This window comes from Triticum aestivum, chromosome 4A (assembly GCF_018294505.1).
Source record: "Triticum aestivum cultivar Chinese Spring chromosome 4A, IWGSC CS RefSeq v2.1, whole genome shotgun sequence".
NCBI lineage: Eukaryota > Viridiplantae > Streptophyta > Magnoliopsida > Poales > Poaceae > Triticum > Triticum aestivum.
The window spans coordinates 14,061,133-14,087,913 of record NC_057803.1 but is presented as its reverse complement, the minus strand read 5'-3'; the positions used below and the strand labels follow the sequence as shown (position 1 = coordinate 14,087,913).

The following is a 26,781-nucleotide window of genomic DNA, read 5'->3' as shown; positions in this document are numbered from 1 at the left end:
TACGCGCATGCATGCACATGCACGGATGGAACTCCCTTATCCCAGACCAACCGAGCAGAGCACTCGAGTTGGGCGAAAAGGACGCCACGCCCTCCTCCAATTTCCGTTATCATGGCAATGCCATGGCGATCAAACTCAGCTGAAATCATTGCGTAATGCCCTCATCTCGTCCTAGGTAGCGCCACTGCGCCAAGTTGCCGACTGGCTGCAATTTGGTCACCTGTGGAAACCATCTTGACCAAATCGAGCCGGCCAATGGCGCCCCGGATAGCTACGTCGAAGCTGAAAGTGCCACTGCGTGCGTGCGTGCGTGCGTGCACTGGGCTTGCTTCGTACACAATGCACGTAGCTGGCGCTGCCATTGTCACTGTCACGGCTCGCCCTTGTAGGGTAAGTCTGGATGTTACTGGACGCACGCTCGGACGCTTCAGTGCCACCTAAAAACGATTGTCGTTTGGAATTGGATTCTTACATTTTTATTTTTCAAACCTGCGTTAATACTTCACCCCAAAAATTTCAGACTGGTGTGAAAGGAAAGGAAATCACTCGTCCTTTTTCTCTACCTGCGGGCTTAAATCGACACTACTATTAATTTCAGTGTCAGGGTTGGACCCTGATGATTGCCCGGACAGCAACCGAGCCCACCCTTCAATTGATGAAGATAAAGTGCGAGACCGATTTATATATCGGGCGCATTGCTGAAATTCAGGAATTATTGGAAAATCAAAAGCAGAGCAGGGAGAGAAAGTGAGAAACGATGCATGACTCGTCGATGCGGTACAGTGGCACACGGGCACGCAATCGGTACACGGCATCGGTTCTTGATGTCGCCGTGCTATACACACGACAAATTCAGACCGGCTCATGCACGATAAACTAAATCCAGCCGGACATGCGTGTATGCATCGGGACATCTACCGCTGGATTTTCATGTCGTGCATGCATCGGCCACAAGGATCGTGCATGAATCAGTTTCGTGTCGGTAAACACTCTGCGTACGTGGACGGATCCGCCGTGTCGTATGTACATTACGTTACACATTGCAATCCAGCTGGACGGAACGAGTCCACGTACGCAGAAGAGAGCGCCGACCTGAACAAAGAGATGGAGACGGGGAGAGATCTTGGGCTTCAAGTCTCGTACTGATGGCGAGGCCTCGTGGGCGGGGGGCGCTCGCCGGCGGATGGAGGAGGGTTGCGGCGTCGCCGTCGTCCGCGTCAGCTCACCCGCCCGTCACGCCACGGACAGAGACCTGCCCGGATCTCCATCGGCGACGCGCCTACGCCCACTGGAATGAAATGAGTCGACACGAACCACGGCAAGCAACGAACGAACAACACAGGCGGGAACCCCCCTGTTTCCAAACCCAGAAGGGGAGCCCGTATCCGACGGGTGCAGTGCACGCAGGCGCGACCGTGCGGCACGGCCGCCCGTCCGATCGGAGCCCGGTCGCCCGATCGGGCGAGCGGGCGAGCGATCGAGACCTTGACGGCTCCCCCAACCCCACTCGGTCCCCGTCCGGTCGCCCGCCCCCGGTCGCCGTCGCCGTCTTGCCTCCCTTGAACGCTCCCCCTCCCTCCCTTCCCCCGCACTCCACAACGGGATTCAGCTGGCTCGCCGCCATCTGGGCCCGGCGCGTCATCCGTGGCCGCCAACCATCACCAGGAAAGAGAGGTTTCGCGCCGTGCTGTCTGCGCGGGCAGGTCGCAAGTTGCACTCGCCGAGCGGCTTTCGCTCCCCCGCCCGCCCGCCCGCATTATAATAACCGGACGAGGCCGCGCAAGCAACAAATTAACTCTCGCAGCGGCAGCGGCGGCGGCCTGACACAGAAGCTCGGCTAAGCTAAGCTACGGCAGGAGCGACAGAAGCGACAGGGAGAGCAGCACGTTGGCTCGTCCGTTCTTGGAGTTGGAGTCGAGCGAGGGAGGAGGAGAGATGAGGGCGAGGGTGGCGCTGGAGCCGCTGGCGGAGGAGCCGGGCGCCGAGGACGAGTCGGGGGCGCGGCGGCGGTCGGGGCTGCAGGCCACGCTGCACCGCTGGGCGCGCATCCTGTCCGGCGGCGCCGCCGGGGACGACGCCCGCCCCGCCGCCGACCTCCGCGTGCTCCTCTCCGTCCTCGCCTGCCCCCTCTCCCCCGTGCCCATCCTCCCGCGCCTCCCCCGACACGTACGCTACGCATGTCTCCTTCCATGCCTGCCTTGCCTCCCCCGCGCGCGCCTTTGGTTTTGCGAGCCTTTGCTTATGTACGCTGCTGCTGTTGGGTGCGCAGGTGGCGTCGTCGGCGCAGTACATAATCGAGCAGTTCAGGGCGACGACGGGGTGCGGGAAGCTGGAGGGGACGGCCAAGAGCATGTACGCGGCGGGCAAGGTGCGGCTGGCGATGCTGCAGGAGCCCGCCGGGGCGGGCGGCGGCCACGCCAACGGCAGCGCCGGGCGGTGCCACGAGGGGAGCTTCGTGGTCTGGCAGCTCGCGCCCGGCATGTGGCTCGTCGAGATGGCCGTGGCCGGCCACAGCGTCGCCGCCGGCAGCGACGGCCGCGTCGCCTGGCGCCGCACGCCCTGGCTCGGCGCGCACGCGGCCCGCGGCGGCTCCCGCCCCCTCCGCCGCGCCCTCCAGGTTAGTTGCCCATCCATCCATCCATCCATCCATCCATCCATCCATTCATTCATTCACCTCCACCCGCCGCCGCCTCCACCGCTCCACAGTCCACGCTCCCGTGCACGCACGCACCGCGCGCGAGCTGGCGGTGCCATTTCCGGCGCGGCGCATCAACCGTCGTGACGCCCACCGCATCCTCCTCCGTCTTTCCACCCTACAGTACCTTTCCCCCCTTTGCCGCACCGCTTTAGTTTACCATCGCATCACCGGCCATGCCACGGCATGGCACCGCATGCCTCCCATGCACCGTCGTGTTTACTGCCACTATACTAGCTCTGCGGCCATCCCGGCTCGCCCATGACAGGCCGTCCCCACGCGTCTTCCACCTTCTCTTTCCCCGTTGCAGCCCGCTTTTGCGCATGATCTTTTCGCTTTGCTTTGCATCTGTGCGCCGCGCGCGCGCGCGCGCGCTCCCTGTGCCACTCAGCGCACGCAGTAGGGCCGGCCGGCACACAGGACGTGCTACTAGTACGAGTACCGATTAGTTAAATTTTTTTGAAAGCGATTAGTTAAAATTGAGAAAGATCCACCGTGTAATCGGCCGGAGGGCGGGAGCAAGTGGAAGAATCTTTGTTAAAAAGCGGTTGGACAATGGATATACTACTCACTACGACTACCCCAACGTATGCGCACTGCACAGTACAGTTGTTATCTTGGGATTCGGAGCTGGTAGCACACCAGCGCCGCATGCCATGCCATTGCCGCACTGTTCATGGCCGCCATTATTGATGCTCCATGCCTCACACATCCACTCGCAGCACATTTCCTTTGTGAAGAGATCCACGTCTTGTTTGACTTGGCGGCTATACAAGGCTTGTGAGATTAGCCTGACTCATTCTGCCTTGCCTCTGCTCACATGGGGCTGGAATATCTGCCCTCATCTTTGATAAAGTGCCCACTGGGAGATGTTTGATCAGCATGTGTGTGAGCTCATCGAGCTGCGCAGATTGGCTGCTTTTCTTTAGGATTAGTTATCTTATCTTAGCAACTCCCAAATCGAACCACGGATCCTGGCTTTGTGCTCTGTTCGACAGCTTGGAATCGACCGATATACATCCCACAGACACGGATCATACTGTGTTGTAATCTGCTGAAGCAAACCTTAACGACAGATCTTGTGATTTTTTTTACTGAATGAGTAATACTATCTTAATGATGTAGGTCGTCAGTTGGTATTCTGAGCAAAGCTAGCCCAACCAACGCTAGCAACTAGGCAGCACTAGTAAATTTCGACGCTGAAGTCATGATCTGATCCCCAAAATCTTGATGCTTACCGAACATTTATAGTTAACTCTGTAGAGTAGCTCATGCCTGCGCAGGTCTACCTGTTTGAACTGTTCGCTGGATCTATGTGGCGTCAGTTACTTATATAATTAGTTAGGTCGTTCGCTTAGGCTAACTGCTAGCTCAACATGACGATGTACTTAGCTGACTAACTAGGACGACCCAGTTGAGTAATTGGGCCAGTTTCGGTCTAGAAAACAAGTACTTTCTCCGGATGAGGAGGAGTACGTACTGCTAATTAATTATTGTGCACTTGTTGCCTCTGCAATGTCACTTCAAGACCAGAGAAAGTTTCAGCAAGTTTCCTTGTGTACTTGAAGACTAGAGAAAGTTTCAGCAAGTTCCTTTGTGTAGAAGATAGGAAATACCACAAGTGTGGCCTACTTGAAGAAAGCGTACGGACGACGCGCACAATATATATGGAAGCTGTTAGCTGTTCATAGTGGAGCAAAGATTGTACCTCAATTGTGTTTAATTTAGGGGTGCTGCATTTCTATATCAGCAGCTTCCTCTGCTCCATGACAATAAACCATGTATGCACTAGTGGCATGTTCTTACCTAAGCCAGATGGTGACACAACACAGATTATATATTCCCTTCATTTCAAAATATAGTGCGCCCGCGCTTCCCGAGGTCCAACTTTGACCATAAATTTAACCAACGAGACCAACTACGGCGGGAGAAAAAATTATATAATTGAAAACTTCTTTCGAATACGAATTCATTGATATAATTTTTGCACCCGCCGCAATCGGTCTTGATAGTTAAATTTATGGTCAAAGTTGAAGCACGGAAATAGAGAAAGCACTACATTATGGAATGGAGGGAGTACTCGTTTGCTACCAGACTGCCAGCCCCTCTAGAATATTCTCATAGGATGTGAGTACTTTGATCTAACGTGTGTGTATTAGGAGTAGCTGAGTAATTTTTCACCAGTTGGAGTAAATGGCGTAAGAATAGTAGAAATCCACGTGAGAGGCTCTGTACTTGGCCATAAACTGATGGTCCAAAAGCGCCAGGCACTGACATGCTATCCATATGTCCACTTGCCAAGCAGAGTTATTATCTGATCAGCTTCACTGACATCCCATTTCTGTCACTAGTCTAGTGTCCACATGTAGACCTAGAAGCAGACTGCAGAGCAGCAGTTCTCAGTTTTCAGTGTGGTAATTCTTTGAAAATCACATCGGTTCCAATGTTCAGAAGACTTGCAGAGTTACACTGTTCTCCGAAGTCGTTGTTGGTGTGACTGAAGAAAGAACTATGATGTGGTTTCGAATTGAATGTCGATCTTGTCCATGCACATGCAGGGCCTGGACCCGGTGATGATCGCGTCCATCTTCTCGACGGCGGAGCACGCCGGCGAGAAGCAGGTCGACGGGGAGGACTGCTTCGTGCTGCGCCTCGACGTGGGGCCGTCCACGCTGTCGAGCTGGAGCGACGGCACGGCGGAGGTGATCCGGCACGGCCTCACGGGGTTCTTCAGCCAGCGGAGCGGCCTCCTGGCGCGCCTGGAGGACTCGCAGCTCACCCGCATCCAGTCCCCCGGCGCCGCCGCCATGTACTGGGAGACCACCATCGCGTCCACGCTCGCCGACTACCGCGCCGTCGACGGCGGTGTCACCGTGGCGCACGCGGGGCGGTCCACGGCGCACCTCGCCCGGTTCGGCGTCGGCGTGCGCGCCGCGCGGGTGGTGACGCGGATGGAGGAGTCGTGGACCATCGACGACGTGGCGTTCGACGTGCCGGGGCTCGGCCCCGACGCCTTCATCCCGCCGGAGGAGGTCCGGCGGAGCCGCTTCTACGACGCCATGGCCGCCGGCGGCGGCAAGTAAACCACTCGATCGTACGCAGGCTCAGCAGAGTGGTGTAAGTGTAACACCTAGTATTACAGTAGTGTTTTGTTTAGTTTCGTCGGTGTGTCGATTATTGTCTGTGATTGTGGCACGGAGAAAATGCAAGCGCGTGTACATACATATGTGTACCCTGGGTTTTTACCTACAAAGAAAGAAAAACTCACAGTTTGTAAAAACTCAAACCTTCTTTAGATGAACTCCTTGATTCACATAGACCCTGCACCCGTTGTACAAGAATCCTGTGTTGTTCTTGCTGAAATCTGTAAGAAAGATTCAGGGTACGTGTCTCCATGCATCTAGGAAACAGCTTTGTTTGGTTCTCTTATTCTACCTTGTTAATGTACTGCTGCCTTCTTGGAATTTGTCTGAACCTTGCATGTGAGCTGCATTTGTCTGAACCTTTGTACGTACTGACCTACGCTTGATCCCTTCCGGCCTGCCTTGGTCGCCGATCTGCATGAGAAGTCGTGCGATAAGATCATTACATCAACAGTAGGTGAGTTCCAATGAGATCAGCGGAGCGGCCACTCCCCTGACCTGTTAACGACGAGGGTTGGTGGCAGGTTTAGCACTTGACAGTGTCTGCACGCCCTCTTTCTCCTTGACGACGATAGTACACGTGCACGCGTCACTGCACTGTAGCGGCTACTACCGGCTGTCCGCTCCTCCTTGTCCGGAGCTGCGTGTCCCTTGCGCGGGCGGCATCAGCACCTGCGCGTGTCATCTCAGTGCGATCACGTCGCGGAAAAGTTGCGGGTCACGGTCGTCGTCGGGGGGCCTGCCGTGGGACGCGACGCCGGCTGTCCTCTTCTTCTTCCTCGCGGCATCGGCTGCCGGGCGGGCTTCGCTGCGGAATCTGGCTGGTTTTGTCCCGCTCCTTGGACGCTGCACTCATGGAAACTCGCGATTCGGATAGTTGTGGCTTGGAGTTTCCTCCGTTTTCTCTCTGCCCTCGTTGCAAGGAGGAGGACCGACGCCATGCATGCTTGTCTCTAGTAGAGTTATTTTTTTCTTGACGGCGATGCCTATAAGAGGCTTGAGACTCACATGGGTTCTTCTTCAGCGATCTGCCCTGTAAGCACGAGTGCTGTTTCAACTTTCGGGGACCACATTACCACAATCCTTTGAATATACTCCCTCCGTTTCTAAATACATAAAGTCTTTTTGAAGATTTCAATATGAACTACCGATGAAGTAAAATGAATGAATCTACATCCTAAAATATGTCTATATATACATCTATATGTAGTTCATATTAAAATCTTTAAAAAAACTTATATTTAAAAATGAAGGAAGTACAAGCGAGCATAGCATGTACTACCTTCGTTTCAGTTTACAAGTCCTATGCGTATAACTAGGTTGTCAATTTTCTCACCTTAATATAAACTATATAACACAAAAATTATACGGTTTGAAAATAGAACATTTGAAGTTTATATTGATATATTTTTTGTAGTATATGACGTGTATTAGGTTGGTCAAATTGACGACCTAGGGGCACGCGCACGCCCTGTAAATTGAGAGAGAGGTAGTACGAACAGGCCAACCTCAGGGGCAAATTTTTACTCCGGATCACCTATCATTCGAGTGCATCAGTGCATGCAGGGCAACTAATCCCTTCGTTTCTAAATATAAGTCTTTTTTCTAGAGACTTTAATATGGACAATGTAATAATGGTAATATAGATATACATAAACGTATTTTAAAAGTGCAAATTCACTCATTTTGCTTCGTGCGTAGTCTATATTGAAATCTTAAAAAGATTATATTTAGAAACGGAAGGAGTATATTCGTACCCGGGGTACCTATTCGAGCAGTGCTGAAGTACGCACGCACGCATGCACCGTCCGTTCGATCCAGGACTACGTGTGTGTACCTACGTACGTAGCTCCATTCAGACAGTTCGGAGCTACGGCGCAGGCGCACATGCATGCATGGCGCCATGGCGGTCCCTCCACGATGCGCGTACGTGCCCACGCCTCGCCGTACCGGAAACCCTGTGTGCTGCATGCGACTGTTGTCCACGTACGTACGTACGAGCCGTGGCCGTGCGAGCGAGATGGTTCACGCATACGCGTGGATCGAGCTTGTCGTTACCTTTTGACAGGCATCGATCGATCGCATCATGCGCTCGTGCTTGCCAGGTCCGGACAACTAGGCCTCGAACGTTACCAACTCGGTCGTACGTACTGATCATGGGTCGCCAGCCCGATCAATCTGACCATGGCCATGGCCTCATGGGTCGCCTGGAAGTTTTAGCAGCTCCTGTCCTTGCCACCGGAACTTTTCTGGTAGATATGAGGTGAACAACAGGATGCGATCTTCCGTTGGTCCCGAAGAATATGTGCTCATCAGCGAGTTGAACGAACGGGGAAGCCTTTTGCATAGCCTGCACCTGCAGCTGCAGTGTGTGTGGGCACGGAAGTGGAGTGCCACACTACCTACGAACGATCAGATCTGAAGTGATGTCACAGCAGTGATGTGACTAACTAGGTGCGTACGGGTACGGTGCATGTGCATGCATGTATGGGGCGTCCATCCTAGTCACGTTGCAAAAAGGATCCGCAGTGCCGGTGCCATGCTCCGCCCTCGTCCTCGTGTGGATCTCTGCGTGCTTTGCTTGGGGGTATATACTGGTATAGTAGTGCACTAGTGTAGTGATACGGCTCATCCATCCTTGCTATTCGAAGAGCACCACCGTAAACGTAAGTCCTCTGTGTTTCTGCCACCAACTTGTTAGTAAAGATGTCATGCTGCAGCGTCTCGATCAACGTTGGAATCGCGGATCAGAGTGAACACCACATATCAGGTATTTGTTGAGAAGGCGGATCTGATAACGCAGACAACGGTCACGTGTGCTGCACCTGGCGTCGATGTGGGACACATCTCAGCCATCACCGAAGCACAACATATATCCAGTGAATACGGACCGTCGTGAGAGCGGGACGCATAGATAGCCTAGCACAAGAAACCCAACGACCAAACCAAGCGGATCAGAACTCCATTCAGCCATCCGCCACGTCGAGCACCTCCGGAGCACCACCACCGGTCGCCTGCAAGCCACCAAAGGGGCCGGTTTCTTCTACCTGACTCAAGTGTCCATTCTTGACACAAAACCAAACTAAAAAAGATGTGTCCACATAAAAGACAATGAAGAAAAGGCTCACTTGACTATGGCTTTTATCTAAAGTGTTTTCTTCTAGAAACAAATAAATACCATAGAGAGCAGGAGGAGCAGTATGTGCTGAAATGGCTAAACAAGAGGGGAGTGTGGGGTGTTTCAGTGAAACATAGGTTTTTATTCTAAGATCGCGGAGTTATATTACAGTCAGTTGCAACAAGTTTGAAAACACAAACAGGGGATTGGTTAAGCCAACACACACTGCTATCCATACTACGACCAAAGTTCGCTAAACAAGAGGGGGGTGGGGGGTGTTTCAGTGAAAACTAGGTTTTTTATCCTAAGAGATCATGGAGTTACAGTTGCGACAAGTTTGAAAACACAAACAAGAGATTGGTTAAGGCAGCACGCACTGCTAGACAATATGCAACTCTGTTATGCTCATGAGAGAATTTTACCGACACAAACCCCCTATCTTCCATTAACCTCCTAATGCGAGCAACCAAATGGTTGTAAGCTGATCTGTCCAAAGATCTGTCCGCAAGAGATTTTTTATTCAGAGAAGGAGGGTTACCCTCGACCTTCGTATCAAAACGATGCATGCAATCATCTTATTAACCAAATAATTCAACAAGTATGTAGTACAATACGAAAACTCATCATCACTAGTTAAATAAAAGAACAACTCAAAGTCACAAACCACAAAAAATAGGTCGGACTAGATGACCATACATCTATTCTATTGTTGGATCGTTATCTAAATCGCTTGTAGGTATTCCGTGCTACCTATCTAAAGATCTGTCCGCAGGAGGTGCCAACGCAATTGAACAATCAGATTGGAGTTGCACCGGGAGATCAATCCATTGAAGAGCCGGACGGAGCCATGGCTAGCTAAACAAGAGTTGGACTTGACAATCCTGACGATCGAGGACTAGTTCAAGGGCACAACCAAAAGCGCTGTGCTTCATCTGTACCGGCCGGTTCAACGATGTTTGTACTGCGTTTTCTTGATTCAGTGTGGTAATACGGGCGGCTACATGCGTACCCAGGCAGCCAGTTGCCGCCGCACGAACAGGACCGGCCCATAGGCCGGGGCAACGGGGCGACCGCCCTGGCCCCTGGGAGGTAGGGGCCACAACCCACGTAGTAGTATATTATACAGTAAGGCCCAAGCCCACCACGTAGCTAGCACTCACGGGTTAAAAGAATCGATAGCTAGTTTAGCTACGCTGCTGCAGCGCTCCATCGATCTCCTTCTGTCTCGTCTCCAGTTTCCTCGCCCCCTCAGCTCCTCCCCAAATTTTCCAATCCCAAAGAACAGTGCCGCCGCTCCGGTGCACTTTCAAATTCAAGGCGCCGCTCCGTGTATCCATTAATGGAGACCAACGATGCTGTTCCTCTGCCCAATCATCTCTTTTTGCATCCTCAACGTTCCACATCTGATTGCAGACGCTTGAGGCATCACCGCATTAGAGATGGTATGTCTACCTCCTTCCCCTAATCAAGTACTCTTTTGATTCAAAATAGCCCAGCACTCCGCCTCTGATTGCTCCATCTGACATCTTCAATTCTTCTCTTCCTAGTTCTTACTCTACTGGCATGTTCTTCAAAGCTTCATTGGATCCATGCGCAAAAACAAAACAAAAAGCTTCATTGGATCCAGGGATTAGAAGGGGAGACGGGGAAGCATGTTCTTTTTATTTGTACACAAGGGCCCCATTTTGTCGTCCCGCCCCAGGGCCCCGAATATGTATGGACCGGCCCTGCGCACGAAGCACGGGAATGGTGCCAGGCGGCCAGGCCGGGCATCAGTGTAACGTGAGAACGAGGACACGTGGGCCTATGGAGCGGTTGAAAAAAAACAGAATTGCAAAAAATAATATTTGAGGGGATGCACTTATTTTTTTCTTGGGTGTTTTTAGGACACATCTAGATGTGCTTTAGTTATTGCACATCTAAATGAGTGAATTAAGCAAAGATAGAAAGAGAAAAAAGAAAAAAAAATCTACACGAATCTTAACATAAGATCAATAACATAGGACTTAGATGTGCAATACTTATATCACATATAGATGTGCTTTAGCAAAATTATGGGGCTGGAGCGAGGGGAGCTCCTAAGCGGCGCCTTTAGCGCCGCTAAGGCTTACTGGCGCCCACGCGGTTCCCACCTGGGCCTGGCCCAAACAAGGCCGACGCAACCGTTCGGAACGCTGTTAAGAGCGAAAAAACAGCAAAAAAGATGGCGCTCTCAAGATTTGATCTCAAGCCACTGCCGCCCTATACTAGTGTTCCTAACCACTAGAACAACTTGCCTACTGTAAATGATAACAGCGCCGGCACTATAAGGACGTGCAGCTGCGCTATTTCTTGCATGTATACTATATCACTTAATTTCTGAATTATTTACAAAAAACATCGTGAATTTGAATAAATTCATCGTTTTAGAAAAAGAGTTCGCAAAAATTGAAAAAAACTCAACAATTTTGAAAAAAGTTCATCAAATTTTAAAAAAGTTCATCGGACTTCAAAGTTCAATTAATTTGGAAAAGTTCACCAAGTTAACAAAAGGTTTATCAATTTTGAAAAAGTTCACCGTTATGAAAATAAGTTCACCATTTTGAAAAAAAGTTCACTGTTTTGAGAAAAGTTCATTGATTTGGAAAAAGTTCATCGATTTTGACGTAAAAGTTCATCAGTAGAAAGAAGTTTATCAATTTTGAAAAAAGTTCACCGTTTTGTAAAAAAGATCATCAATTTGAAAATAGTTCATTGGTTTTGAAGAAAAAGTTCATCAAGTAGAAAGAAGTTTTATCAATTTTGAAAAAATTTCATAGATTTGAAAAATGGTTCATCAATTTAAAAAAAGTGCATCGACTTGAAATAAAGTTCACAAAAAAATAAAGTTCACAAAAAATAAAGTTCACGAAAATAGTTCATCAATTTTGAAGAAAAAATCATCGACTTTGAAAAAAATGCATCGATTTTGAAAAAGTTCATTGATTTTAAATAAAAGTTCATCAATCTGAAAATTGTTCATAGAATTTGAAAAAAAAGTTCACGCATTTGAAAAAGAAATACAGAATGGGAAAAAGAAAAAAGAAAAAAACTGTTCCAAAAAAAAACGGTTCCCAAAAGTGGGGGATTCCGCGACTGTGACAAAGATTAAACCAAACATGACAGTAGTGAGACATATCAAGGCTTATCGTAGTGGTTGGTGCGTTGCTCTTTGAACCTAGAGATCCTAGGTTCTAACCCTGCCTCAGACGCTGTTTTTTGCTTTGATTGAGTTTGAACAGAATTAAAAAAAAAGACAATGGGCCGGCCCGGCGCAGCAGGGGGATGTGCGCCCGATTGCATAATGTACTGTAACAGGCGCAGCGGGCGCCCTTTAGGATTTGCCTGGAGCGAGTGCAAATGGAGCACCAAGAGTCAGCCCCGGCCTCCATGCACAGCCCACTGGCAGCACCAGCTTTCCTATTAGCCCAGGACATGGGCCCGCTCCATACACACGAAGAAGCCCGGCTTGTGGGAAAAACCTATTTGACGCATACCGCAAGATGTCATTTGGTTGACATCAAAAGAATTTTTTCATTAAGTCTAAGCTCTTTTTATTTTCTTATGAAATATGGAGGATAGGAACCAATTCTATGTAGGAATAGGAATCCATTCCTATGAACCAAAGGGCTTTAAAGGAAAAAATCCTATAAGAATCCTATCCTCTAGAATTCCTATGAAATTCCTCTAAACCAAAGGAGGCCTTAAAGTCTGAAATCACTAGTTAAGAAGTATTCATTTCAAAGATTACTCTAATTTCTCTGGTTGCGACAAGTGGCGCACATACAGTGTGTCATTTGTCGCAACTTGGGACTTTTCCTTTTTTCTTCATAGATCCATTTAATCAAAATATTTTATCTCTCAAACCGTGCGCTCAAATCTCGAACCGTTTCCATTGTTGGATTCCTCACATCGAGATCTTCAAAACAAGATATCATGTTGATAGATTTTGACGAACTTCTTTTTCACAAAAAAAAATCAAATGAAAAAACAAGATGAAAAAACCAAAACAGGATCATGGGTTTTTTCCCTTTTCGAAAGAGGCACGCCCATGCCTCTCACGAAATCACAACCGTGCCTCTCGCAGAAGCAAAACCGTGACTCCTGCGAAAGGAAAAAAATAGAAAATGCATTTTTTTCATTTCCGAGAGGCACGGCCGTGACTCTCGCGAAAGCACACCCGTGCCTCTCACGGAAGCAAAACCGTGACTCTCGCGAAAGGCAAAAAATAGAAAATGCGTTTTTTTTCTTTTCCGAGAGGCACGACCGTGACTCTCGCGAAAACAAAAGCGTGCCTCTCGCGAAAGCAAAACCGTGCCTCTCGCAAAAAAAACGCGTTTTTTCACGCAAAAATAAATTCAATTTTTTTTGTCGAAAAGCTAAGGAAGACCGATGGAAAACCAAAACTTCAAAAACCCTCAGAAAAAACCGTTTTAAAAAGCTGAAAACGCGTGCCAAAAATAAAAAAAATTCCGGGGAGCACCCAAAGCGCGACACGTGGTGAATGGCTACTAACACACCAAGTGAGGCTGATCGTTGCGAGGCTCCCGAAGGAGCGCTCGTTAACTAGTTGCTGTGACGAATTGCACAGGAGGATGCGACGAGCGAGCCATTTGGCCCGGCCCATCTGTAGCGTACATACAGGTTCCAGTTTTGGAAAGAGCGTTCCCAACAGGTTTTTACTGGTTTCAGGAACCATCTAGAAGGTTCCTGAACCGGTTTTTTTATTTTTTATTTTATTTTACATTTTTTACTCTTTCTATTTTTCTTCCTTTTTCTGGTTCTATTTTCTTTTCTTTTCATTACTTTTCTATTCTCTATATGTTTTCATTTTCAAGTTAATTTCTCTTTTCAACATATTTACTTTCTTTGGTTTTTTATTAATTTTTATTTTCCTCTCTTTTTTCAATCTTTTTTAAAAATATACAAATTTTGTTCATGTTTCCAAAAAATGTTCAGTTTTCGACAAAATATTCTCAAAATTCAGAAATTGTTCTCGTTACACAAAAAAGTTCAAAACATTCGAAATTCAGAAAATGTTCCACGCTTCCAAATTTGTTCGGGATATTTCAAAATTGTTCTCTATTTCAAAATATGTTCTCAAGATTCAAAAAATATTCGTGCTTTAAAAAATTGTCCGTGCTTCAAAATTTATTCTCATGATTCAAAAAATGTTTGTGCTTTAAAAAATTATTTGCCCTTTGAAATTTGGTCTCCGTTCTGAAATTTGTTTTCAAGATTCAAAAAACGTTCGTGCTTAAAAAAATTGTTAACAAATTCCAAAACGTTCTTGTTTTTTAAAAAAATCGAAATTCTAAAAATTGTTCTCTTACACAAAAAAATTCAAAACATTCAAAATTCAGAAAATATACCGGTTTTCAATTTTTTGTTCACGTATTTAAAAAAAGTCACGCTTCCAAATTAGTTCGGGATATTTCAAAGTTGTTCTCTATTTCAAAATTTGTTCTCAAGATTCAAAAAATGGTCCAGCTTTAAAAAATTGTTCGCGCTTTGAACTTTGTTCTCATGATTCAAAAAATATTCTTGCTTTAAAAAATTGTCCACGCTTCAAAATTTGTTCTCCGTTTTGAAATTTATTCTCCGTTTTGAAATTTATTCTCAAGATTGAAAAAAAGTTCATGCTTTAAAAAATTGTTCACAAATTCAAAAACATTCATGTTTTCAAAAAATGTTTGGGAAATCCAAAATTAGTTCTTTTTCATAATTTTTTGTTTGCATTTGTGAAAAAAATTGTACGTTCAAAAAATTACTCAAAATTTGAAAAAAATGGGGATTTTGTCAAACAGTGTTAAGTCTGGAACGGTGCTTAGTTTTTTTTTCACGCTCGTATTCGAAGTGCATTGAATGGGCCGTCCTAGTCGGCGCCCCCTCTGCTGCGGGGCGTATATTTGCCGCAGACCGCGGCAAATATGAGCTCCCCGGCCTGTGGTCTAGGCACGGCACACGGACATGGAAAGACCACCCGGGTTCATCTAAAAAAAGGAAAGGCCACCTAGGATAGGGAGTTTCATCGGGGTCTGTTTGGATTATTGCAAAATTATTAGTTAAGAGATACATTTACAAAGGTTACTTTTACTTCTCTCTGACTGTAATAACTGACACATTGAATGTGAGATATTTGTCACGACATTTTTGTGTTTTTTTCTTCGTAGCTTTGTTTTTAAATCATTTTATCTCTTGAACAATGTGTTTAAATCACAAACCGTTTCCATGATTGGATTACTCTTACTGACATTTTTTAAACTAGATCGCATTTTAATAGGTTCAGATGAACTTTTTCCTCTGAAAAACCCAGGGAAACCAAAACAGAAAAAAAAGCAAAAAGCAAGAAAAAAAAACAGAAACTGAAAAATCATGAACAAAATAAAAGGAAGCAAAAAACTGAAATAGAGAAAACCAAAAAAAAAAAAACCGATGACACCAAAGGTGGAGCTAGCGTAGAAGCATTGGTTACACATGACACCAGCGGAAATTTAATCAATCAAGTATCGCTTTACAAGTAGTCAAGCCGCCTGAACCCAACAAAAAGAATCTGATCTTAGCTTAACCCAAAAGTTCTTTAGCTCATGTATTCAGCGAACATCCAAGCAAGACAAATAAATTTGGGACCGTACGCTATATGCTATATGTAGTAGTAGGATACAGTTGGATACCCGCACGATCTTCAGATCGAGTTGCTTCACCGCCGCAACAATGGCAAGAAGAAGAAAAAAATCGAGTACTACTGTCTTTTTCGCCTCTCTCATCGCCCTAACGGGGGCGGCTGACAGCGTTAAGCTGGCAATTGTGGTTTAAAATCGTACAATAGCACATCCTCCCCCTCTCATGCAAGTCTTATTCAGCCCTAACTATCTTATTGCTTTTGTACACGAATCTTGATCTAGGTCATGGAACAACGTTTTCGCAAAAAGTACGGCCATTCGATCAGAATAATAAAGCAAGTACTTCGAGGCCATCTTATAGGCAAGCAAACAAATGTTGCTACTGCTAGTCCCACTGAACTTTTTACTTGGATAGAAATTGATTTAGATTAACTGCCATATTCCAACTGATCGAAAGGGGGTTCTTCAATACATAGAAAGCCTTGATAAAGTAAGATTGAGATTAGGAGAAGATTTATGTGTTGCTTATAACTTCCAGAGCTCACTGAAGCTAGCTACGATTTTTCCTGATGATTTTGATTCAGATAAACCATATGATCTTTGTCTTGATGGAATTAGCGATCTTGTTAAATTAATGATGCATGACAGATAAGCATACTGTGTTTCCATTGGTCTATCAACTTTAGAGCTAGTATTGATATCGCCACTTTCCATGGAAATCGGTTCAGAGATGCTTCTGTTTTATGATTGTTGTCAATAAAAATCTAATAAAATGGGTGATCAATCCACGAGTGGTTTTCTAATTTGCTATCGGGTGGGAGAAATATTTTAACCGATAGTAAATAATGACATGTGACTGATTGAAAGGATCGATATAGTTGACTAGAGGGGGGGGGGGTGAATAGGCAACTAACAATTTTTAGCTTTTCTTTACCAATTTAAACTTTGCATCAAAGTAGGTTGTCTAGGTATGCAACTAGGTGAGCAACCTATATGATGCAACAACAACAAGCACACAAGCAAGCAAGGGATACGACACAATATAAGTTTGCACAAGTAAAAGTAAGAGATAACCAAGAGTGGAACCGACGGAGACGAGGATGTGTTACCAAAATTCCTTTTCCCTTTGAGAGAAAGTACGTCTCCGTTGGAGCGGTGTGGAGGCACAATGCTCCCCAAGAAGCCACTAGGGCCACCGTATTCTCCTCACGCCCTCACACAATGCAAGATGCCGTGATTCCACTATTGGTGCCCTTGGAGGTGACGACCGAACCTTTACAAACAAGGTTGGGGCAATCTCCATAACTTAATTAGAGGGTTCCAATGACACCATGAAGCTTCACCACAATGGAATATGGCTCCGCTGTTACCTCAACCGTCTAGGATGCTCAAACATCCAAAAGTAACAAGATCCGCAAGGGATTAGTGGGGGGAATCAAATTTCTCTTGGTGGAAGTGTAGATCGGGGCCTTCTCAACCAATCCCTAGAGAATCAACAAGTTTGATTGGCTAGGGAGAGAAATCGGGCGAAAATGGAGCTTTGAGCAACAATGGAGCTTGGAAGGGAAGAGGTCAACCATAGAAGGAAGAAGACCCCCCTTTATATAAGGGAGCAAAAATCCAACCGTTTTGTGCCCAGCCCGCAGCTAAGCGGTACTACCGCTCCTAGGAGCGGTACTATCGCTTAGGAGGTACAACTCTGCACAGGCCTAGACTACACAGTGTGTAGCTACGGTAGTGCCGCTGGAGTGGTACTACCGCTGACCCGAGCGGTACTACCACTTTGGGTCTTAGACCTGGAGAGGCAGCGGTAGTAGAGGGTGCCACGGGCGGCAGTACCGTGCAAGCGCTACTACCGTCCTAGTGCCGCTCTACTACCGCTTGAGGCAAAGTGGGAACATAATTTTGCACATGAGAACACCCTGCAAGCGGTAGTGGAGGCTGTAGTACCGCCGAAGCGGTACTACCGCAGTACTACCTCCCTACTACCGTGAGTGAAAAATAGGCAACCGAAAGTTGCACGCTCGGGGACACCCTAAGCGGTAGTACCAGCGGTACTACCGTAGGCACAGGCGGTACTATCGCTGGCAAGATGCTGAAAACACCACAGAGAACATAGGATAGGCTCGGGTGATGGGAAAGAGGCAGTGGGTGCATATGGGGTTGTGTACATGTTGATTCCACCCATACCTTTCCGAAGTGGATCCCCTCTTAATAGTATGGCTTTCCTACGACTCAAATCCACCGAAAAGAAACGTAGAAAAACCGCCATCTTTGAAAGGCTCCGAGGGGCGTCGAATCATCTAGTGCCTAGCCATGAGATATCTGAAATGCTCAATGCACACGATTAGTCCGCAAAAGCATTGCCATCAATCACCAAAACCGCATAGGGAGAAATATGCCCTTACACTGATCTTTTTAAGAAGATGGAAAATTGATCAGAGAAAAATTCAAATGGTAGCGACTCTACATGTTTCACTTAATTGTACTTTTTATTACTTAAGAAATTGTAACACCCACGATGTGGCTATATCTCCCACGTGTCGGAGCACGACTTAGAGGCATAACCGCATTGTAGGCATGTCGCAAGAGGGGTAATCTTTACACATCCCATGTACTGAATAAGAAAGAGGTACAGAGTTGGCTTATAATCGCCACTTCACACAGAACATAAATATAGCATCACAACATCCAGAATACAATCAATGTCCGACTACGGAACCAAAATAAAGACAACCCCAAATGCATAAGATCCCCGATCGCCCCAACTGGGCTCCATTACTGATCGTCTGGAAACGAAACGTAGTAACGTCCTGAGTCCTCGTCGAACTCCCACTTGAGTTCGGTCGCATCCCCTGGAATGACATCATCGGCACCTGCATCTGATTTTGGAAATAATCTGTGAGTCATGGGGACTCAACAATCTCACACCCTCGCGATCAAGACTATTTAAGCTCATGGGAAGGCAAGGTAGTGAGGTGGAGCTGCAGCAAGCACTAGCATATATGATGACTAACATACGCAAATGAGAGCGAGAAGAGGAGCAAAGCACGGTCGACAAACTATGATCAAAAATTGATCCTAGAACTACTTACGTCCAAGCATAACACGAGACCGCGTTCTCTTCCCGGACTCCGCCGAAAAGAGACCATCACGGCTACACACGCGGTTGATCCATTTTAATTAAGTTAAGTGTCAAGTTTTCTACAACCGGATATTAACAAATTCCCATCTGCCCATAACTGCGGGCACGGCTTTCGAAAGTTCAAAACCCTACAGGGGTGTCCCAACTTATCCCATCACAAGCTCTCACAGTCAACAAAGGATATTCCTTCTCCCAGGACGACCCGATCAGACTCGGAATCCCGGTTACAAGACATCTCGACAATGGTAAAACAAGACCAGCAAAGCCGCCCGATGTGCCGACAAATCCCAATAGGAGTCGCACGTATCTCGTTCTCAGGGCACACCGGATGAGACATCCTACGAGTAAAACCAAACCTCAAGTTTCCCCGAGGTGGCCCCGCAGTCTACTCGTTTCGAACCAACACTCAGAGGAGCACTGGCCCGGGGGGGGGGGGGGGGTTAAAATAAAGATGACCCTCGGGCTCGCGAAAACCCAAGGGAAGGTTATAGGTTGTAAGGCAAAAGTAAAACCAAGGTTGGGCCTTGCTGGAGGAGTTTTATTCAAGGCGAACTGTCAAGGGGTTCCCATTATAACCCAACTGCGTAAGGAACGCAAAATCAAGGAACATAACCCCGGTATGACGGAAACTAGGGCGGCAAGAGTGGAACAAAACACCAGGCATAAGGCCGAGCCTTCCACCCTTTACCAAGTATATAGATGCATTAAAGTAAACAAGATATAATAATGATATCCCAACAATAAACATGTTCCAATAAGGAACAAACTCCAATCTTCACCTGCAACTAGCAATGCTATAAGAGGGGCTGAACAAAGCGGTAACATAGCCAAACAATGGTTTGCTAGGACAAGGTGGGTTAGAGGTTTGACATGGCAATATGGGAGGCATGAAAAATCATGTGGTAGGTATCGAGGCATAGGCATAGCAATAGGGTGAGCAACTAGCAAGCAAAGATAGAAGTGATTTCGAGGGTATGGTCATCTTGCCTGCAAAGTTCTCCGAGTTGACGTAAGCTTGATCCTCGTAAGCATACTCAATGGGTTCCTCGATCACGTACTCGTCTCCCGGCTCTATCCAAAGCAAGAACACAAGCAAAGGGACCCACAATCAACCACGGTGCAATGCGCAAGCAACATGATGCAAAACATGGCATGATATGCGGGAATGTAAAATGCAATGCATATGCGTGCTCCGGAAGGAAAAGATTGAACCATGCCTCAACTTGGCAAACCAAGAGCGCCGTTGGAAAGATGAGTTGATTTCGGTCGAAATCGATATAAAGATCACCAGAATCGGATGCACAGTTTGCAAATGGTAAGCAAAACAATAATGGCACTATTCTATGATTAACATCATGATGCCATCTAAAATGCAACAAGAAAATAAGCTACTGCACTCTAACATAGCAACAAAGCATATGTCAGTGATCTACTCAAGATGCTTGACAAAAGATGAACACTGAGCTACGACTAAATCACACAATAGCAGGTTCAAACAAGCATGGCAAAAGTGCAAAAGATAACAGCATCACAGACTTAGTGAATTAGCAACATGTCAGGATTTAACATCAGGAAGCAATGTTTAGAGCAAGATAACAACCTGCTACAGGATCAGATCATGGCAAAGTAAAGCATGGCATGAATCTACTCAAAGCATATAACAAAGTCCCTTACTGACTATAAGCCAAAAGGGCACAGAAAACATGATGGCACCCACGTAAACATAGCAAGTTTCGTTAACAGATTCAGACTTAGCAGAAAACTGGACATGGCAAAAACAGAGTTACGTAGGCATGTTGGCGAGCTCGATGCACTCACCACAAGGCGTTGCATGACAAACTAAGCATACACCCAGCAACAAGACATGTTCAAGAAGCTAAACATGGCAAGAACAAACTCATATCATGCATGGATCAACTAAACAACCTTGTCAAAATTGATTAACACGTAACCAATCTGCCAGGAACATTTTATAGCAAAAGTAGAGCAAGATTGAGTCATGCTAGGGTACTCCATAATTGCAAACAAAGACTTGGATGGATAGAACATAACAATATCTCAAAATCATCCTTCTGAATATGCTCAAAAGAGGCATGGATCACTCTGTAGCAACATGAATACATGGCATAAAAATAACATCAGGGAAATGACTTAGAAGAATTCTAAGTCCCTGAAATCAGCAACATCACGAGAGCTACTTTGCATGCATGTGTTAGTCACCACATTGAACACAAAAATACATGGCATACACCCCTGTAAAGATGGCATGGCATAGCCCAAAACACATGTAGGGCTCAAGTTCATAGGAGGCACACATTAATCATGGCAAAAATGACGAATGCTCATAATCTGATAAGAATCAGGAACTAACATTATGAAGCACTCTTGCAACAGCATTTTAGGCATCAAGATGGACTCAAACAAACATGGTGCAATGGAACAAAATGAAGAGGACATCCTAACGAACATTTTGATATGCCACACGCACGAAACGGAGCTATGATGGCAGAGTTATGATGCGATGAACAATGCTCCAGGATGTAAAAATAAAAGGACTTAGTGGAAAAAATAGAAGTCAACCCTAGGGTTGCACAGATCCAGATCCAGCACGCGGGCTTCGAGGTTCGTCGAGGTGGTGCTCGCCGGAGTTGGAGGAGGTGACCGGAGTTGGAGGGAGACGGGGCGGCCTCGGATCCGGTCGGAGATCGGCCGACGACGAGGCGACGAGCGGTGGTCCGACGAGGAGGCGGGAGGCGGCAGCCGGACGGGCTTCGGGCGGCATGGCGGCAGCCGGCGAGGAGGGAGTGTGGCGGCGCAAGCCGGGCGGCGCGGGTGCTCGGGAGGACGCGGGCGGCAGCACAGAGGCGATGGGCCTTGCGGGCCCATTGCGGGCTCACGGGCCGGCGGTGGTGGGCGGCGGTGAGGCGACAGGTGGCGACAGCGGGTTGGTCCAGGTGGCGGTGCGGACACGTTCGGCCGTCTCGGACGTGTCCGTCGGCGGCGGGGGAAGAAAACTAGGGTTTGGGACCCGAAAATGAAGGAGGGGGGCACATATTTATAGCTAGAGGGAGTTTGGAGAGTCCAAATGGAGTGCGGTTTTTGGCCACGCGATCGTGATCGAACGGCCGAGAGGATGGAGGAGGTTTGGATGGGTTTTGGGCCACTTTGGAGGGGTGTTGGGCTGCAACACACACGAGACCTTTACGGTTCCTCGGTTAACCGTTGGAGTATCAAACGGACTCCAAATGGCACGAAACTTGACAACGGTCTACCGATAGTGTACCAAGGCCGCTTGGCAAGTCTCGGTCCATTCCGAGAATGTTTAACACCCGCACGCGAAAAGAGGCAAAAGGGGGCGCTGGAGGACGTAGGAGTGCCGGAATGCAAAACGGACAACGGGGAAAATGCTCGGATGCATGAGACGAACACGTATGCAAATGCGATGCACATGATGACATGATATGAGATGCATGACATGGAAAAAATGCAAAACGAATACAAAACCCAACCACGAGGGAATATCATAACTTAAAGCCGAAAATGGCAAGAATTGAAATACAAATATGGCAAGTTACATCCGGGGCGTTACAGAAATTAACATGTCATTTCTGTTTTTTTATGAGGAAGACCTAATCTAGCTGTCCATGAAAATACAAAGTTGTCCGTTTGATTACTGTGTTTGAAACTTGTTTTTTAAAGGGGGAGATCCCCGGCCTCTGCATCAGAACGATTCATACGACAACATTTATTAATAAGTAGATAACTTCAACACATGTCTTGAAGTCTTAAACAAACGAACCCAAAAAATGCTCACAAAGAGTAGAAGAGTAAAAGTAAAGCCACAACCGTCTGGCAAAATAAAGGTAGGAAAACTAATTGCCTATCCTATTACATTACCGCCATCCAAACCGGTTGAAAATAGCCCGTGTTACCATCTTTCATCGGATAGATCTAGTAACCAAACGCTCCCTGGCCTCCGTCGGAGTGAGTAGCGACCAGATACGAATCAACGCAGTGGTTCGGAAGATAACCTACAAAAAATGAGTATTTGTTGTTCTGTTAAAAACCAAATCATTTCTGTAGTTTTAGACTGCCCATAATAAAGCACATACTCCTACACGAATGTGTCTCGCTGTTACGGAATCTATCCCGTCAAGCCACGTCCCAAATAACATGTTGATAGTATTCAAAGGAGTAATATTAAAAGCTATGTGAACAGTCCGTCATAATTTTTTTGCCAACGGGCAGTCAAGAAAGAGGTTTTTGATGGATTCATCCCGGTCACAAAAACTACATCTTTTAGATCTAGTCTAGTTGCATTTTGCCAAGTTTCCTTAGTTAAAATGACTTGTTAGTGTATAAACCACATAAACACTTTAACTCTCAAAGGTACTTTGACATTCCAGACATGTTTTGAACTAGGAATAGAGCTAGCATTGATACCATCCAGATACATGGATTTAACCGTAAACTCTCCATTCCTAGTTAGCTTCCGGCACAACTGATCTGGTCATTGAGAAAGCTGCACATCCATTAATCGTCTCACCAGATGGAGCCAAGCTTCCCAACGGTTTCCGGCTCGCATTCTCCTGAAGTGGATATTGAGAGGAATGGACTAAAGTACTATCACAACGAAGGCGTCTCTCCGTTGAACAATGCTATAAATAGAAGGATATTGAAGCGCGAGGGGTGTTTCCTCTAGCCATGTATCCTCCCAGAATCTCGTAGAGGTACCATTTCCGACTATAAACTTTGTCCTATTGAAAAAAACTGATTTAAGTCTCATTAGTCCTTTCCAAAAAGGCGAGTCCGTCGGCCTCATTGTCACCTGTGACAAACTTTTGGAATGAAGGTACTTATTACGGAGAATTTGTGCCCATGTGGCCTCCTTCTCTACAAATAGCTTATACAGCCAATTGCTGAGAAGACATCTGTTCTTTACCTCGAGATTTTCGATACCTAGGCCCCCTTGATCTTATGGTCGGTGTCTTCCTGTTATTCGCTGTTGTTGCCATGTCTTTTGCTTGCGTGTTGCATCTTTCCATGTCATCATCCGCATTGCATCATCATGTTTTCAAACTTGCATTAGTTCGGGTCTCTCAGTTCCGTCCGTTGTCCGTTCTGAGCCTAGACACACTTGCACGCGTCCGCGACATGTCCGAAATAGTATTTTATAAGTGGCTAGAAAATGTTCTCGGAATGGGTTGAAAGTTGGCGTGCGGTCTTATTATAGTGTAGATAGACCGCCTGTCAAGTTTCATCGCATTCGGAGTTCGTTTGATAGCCCAACCGTTAAACTATAGCGGCATTATAGCCGGTCTTTTCGTCGGACGTTTTCGGTCTCCGGAAACAGTCGCCGGGCCTCTCCTCTTCTCTCTTCTCAGCCCTTTGCCTTCTGCACTACCTCTCACCGCCAGGCCCTACCTAACCTCTCTCGTCAGTCCGCGGACCTCCTCCCGCGTGCGTCCGAAATCTGTCCCGGACCCGACTCGGTCTGTCGCTACCGTTGTGTCCGGATCATCCCCGAACATCTACAGAACATCTCCGTTTTTCTTTTTGGTCTCCCTAACCTATTTATTCGCGACCATCCGATTACGGTCGGAGGGACGATTTAGCCCCTAAACTTCCCCTCTTTTCCTTATATAAAAACTCCCTAGTCTAAATCTGGACAAAACCCTAACTTCTAGGGAGATGTCCCATCGATCCCTCTCGGCCGCTGCCACCTTCCAATCCACCTCGTTTTCCCCATTGCTCCAATTAGGATACTCCCCTGCCTTCCCGATCCACCCATCGATCCAACCCCACCGTACCTCTCTGCCCGAACCCCAGGCACATGCATCCAACGTCGCCTCCAGCCACATGCCCACATCCAGCCGCTCACCCAGAGAAAGCAGCAGCCCCACCGTCCTCAGGCGAGGACCTCCCGTTGCCGGCGACCACCTGTAGCAGGACCCCTGCGCCCCTGCCTCTCCCTTCCTCGTCTTTCTCTCCTCCCTCTCTCACCTGCACTGCTGGTCGTGCAACAGGAAGCCCCAGAGGAGTTTGCGCCGGCCATCCTCGCCTCCCGCGCCCGAACAAGGCCAGTCGCGCCGCCCCTCTTCTTCTTCTTCTCCGTGTCTCTCCCTCCCTGAACCTTCTCTCTCTCTACAACAGGATATGTTGCCTGCAGGACTCACTCGGATCCTGCCGGAATGGACCTTCGGCGGCCAGACCCGTCCCCGCCCGACCTCGCTGCCCGAATCCGCGTCCTCCGCCCACCTTGAGCGCCGCCAGAGTCCTGCGCTGCTCCAAGCCGCCGCTGCACCCCCTGATTTTGTTCCTGCCTTCAGAGTTCAGAGACGAGAGCAGCGCACCTCGCCCCGTCGCGCCTGTTGACCGCTTGGCCTCCAAGGCCCAGATCTGCGCCGCCCTTTGCTGGCCTTCCTCCTCCTCCAGTTGGGCCTCTTCCCATGATGAGCCACCCACATCCCAGCGCCCAGCCTCTCCCCTGTTCCTGTTGGGCCAACAAGACTCGGCCCAGAATTGTTTTTTTCCTGCTGCTGTGATTTTCTCTTTTATCCAGTAAAGGCAGAATTGCAGAAAAGACCTTCATCTTCATGCATTTAATAACTCACAAACTGTGCATCGGATTAAAAAGATCTATATATGTAAAATGCTTAAAATTGTGTCTAGTTTCATAATATGATACTTTCATCTATGTTTAAAATGTTTAAAATGCTGTTTATTTAAATTTGCTCCTATGACATGCTAAAATGATTTATTTCATAACTTAATAACCGTAGCTCGGATTTTAATAAACTTTATATGTAAATGGGGTAGAATTTTACCTAGTTTAACATGGTGGCTTCACTTTGCATGCTTAACAACTCTAAAATTATGTTTAGGGCAGAACAGTAACAAACCTAATATATGCATATGAGGAGTTTCCGGACTTGTTGTTTTGTTGTTCCGGCCTCATTTAAACATGCCTAGATTAGATAGTTTCATCATGCTTCACCTCTTGCCATGCTAACAACATTTAATCTTGTTGGTTACATAAACGAGAGAGAACTAAATAAGTCATGTGGTGTTTTCTTCAATATGCAACTCCGTTGCATAATGAGCTCCACTTAATTTGTAGGATTGTTTGTGCACTTTGCCATGCCATGCTTCATTAAACCAGACATGCATCATACTTGTTTGTGCTTCATGCCATGTCTATGTGGTGGTTGTTTACTATGTTTTTTTGCTTCTTTCCGGTGTTGCTTCGTCGGGTTGGTTCCGATAACGTCGTGTTGGGAGGATTCGTTCGTCTTCATCCGTTTGACTTCCTCATGGACTTGTTCTTCTTCCTCGCGGGATCTCAGGCAAGATGACCATACCCTCAAAATCACTTCTATCTTTGCTTGCTAGTTGCTTGCTCTTTTTCTATGCCTATGCTACGATACCTACCACTTGCTTATCATGCCTCCCATATTGTTAAGCCAAGCCTCTAACCCACCATGTCCTAGCAAACCGTTGTTTGGCTATGTTGCTCAGCCCCTCTTATAGCGTTGTTAGTTGCAGGTGAAGATTGGAGCTTGTTCCATGTTTGGAACATGGTTGTTTTGTTGGGATATCAGAATATCTCTTATTTAATTAATGCATCTATATACTTGGTAAAGGGTGGAAGGCTCGGCCTTATGCCTGGTGTTTTGTTCCACTCTTGCCGCCCTAGTTTCCGTCATATCGGTGTTATGTTCCCGGATTTTGCGTTCCTTACGCGGTTGGGTTATAATGGGAACCCCTTGACAGTTTGCCTTGAATAAAACTCCTCCAGCAATGCCCAACATTGGTTTTACCATTTGCCACCTAGCCTTTTCTTTCCCTTGGGTTCTGCAGACTCAAGAGTCATCTTTATTTAAACCCCCCCAGGCCAGTGCTCCTCTGAGTGTTGGTCCAAACTGAGCTGCCTGCGGGGCCACCTTGGGGAAACTTGAGGGTTGGTTTTACTCGTAGCTAGTCTCATCTGAGTGTGCCCTGAGAACGAGATATGTGCAGCTCCTATCGGGATTTGTCGG

General features: G+C 47.1%; 1 protein-coding gene across 1 annotated transcript; it reads left to right on the top strand.

The window, feature by feature from the left end:
• The first annotated feature begins 1,734 nt into the window (after window positions 1-1,734).
• LOC123084803 (uncharacterized) lies at window positions 1,735-6,012 on the top strand. The gene is made up of 3 exons (XM_044506317.1): window positions 1,735-2,166; window positions 2,270-2,617; window positions 5,254-6,012. The coding sequence occupies exons 1-3, from the start codon at window positions 1,936-1,938 to the stop codon at window positions 5,776-5,778; spliced, it is 1,104 nt and encodes a 367-aa protein (XP_044362252.1). The 5' UTR covers window positions 1,735-1,935; the 3' UTR covers window positions 5,779-6,012.
• Window positions 6,013-26,781: the final 20,769 nt, after the last annotated feature.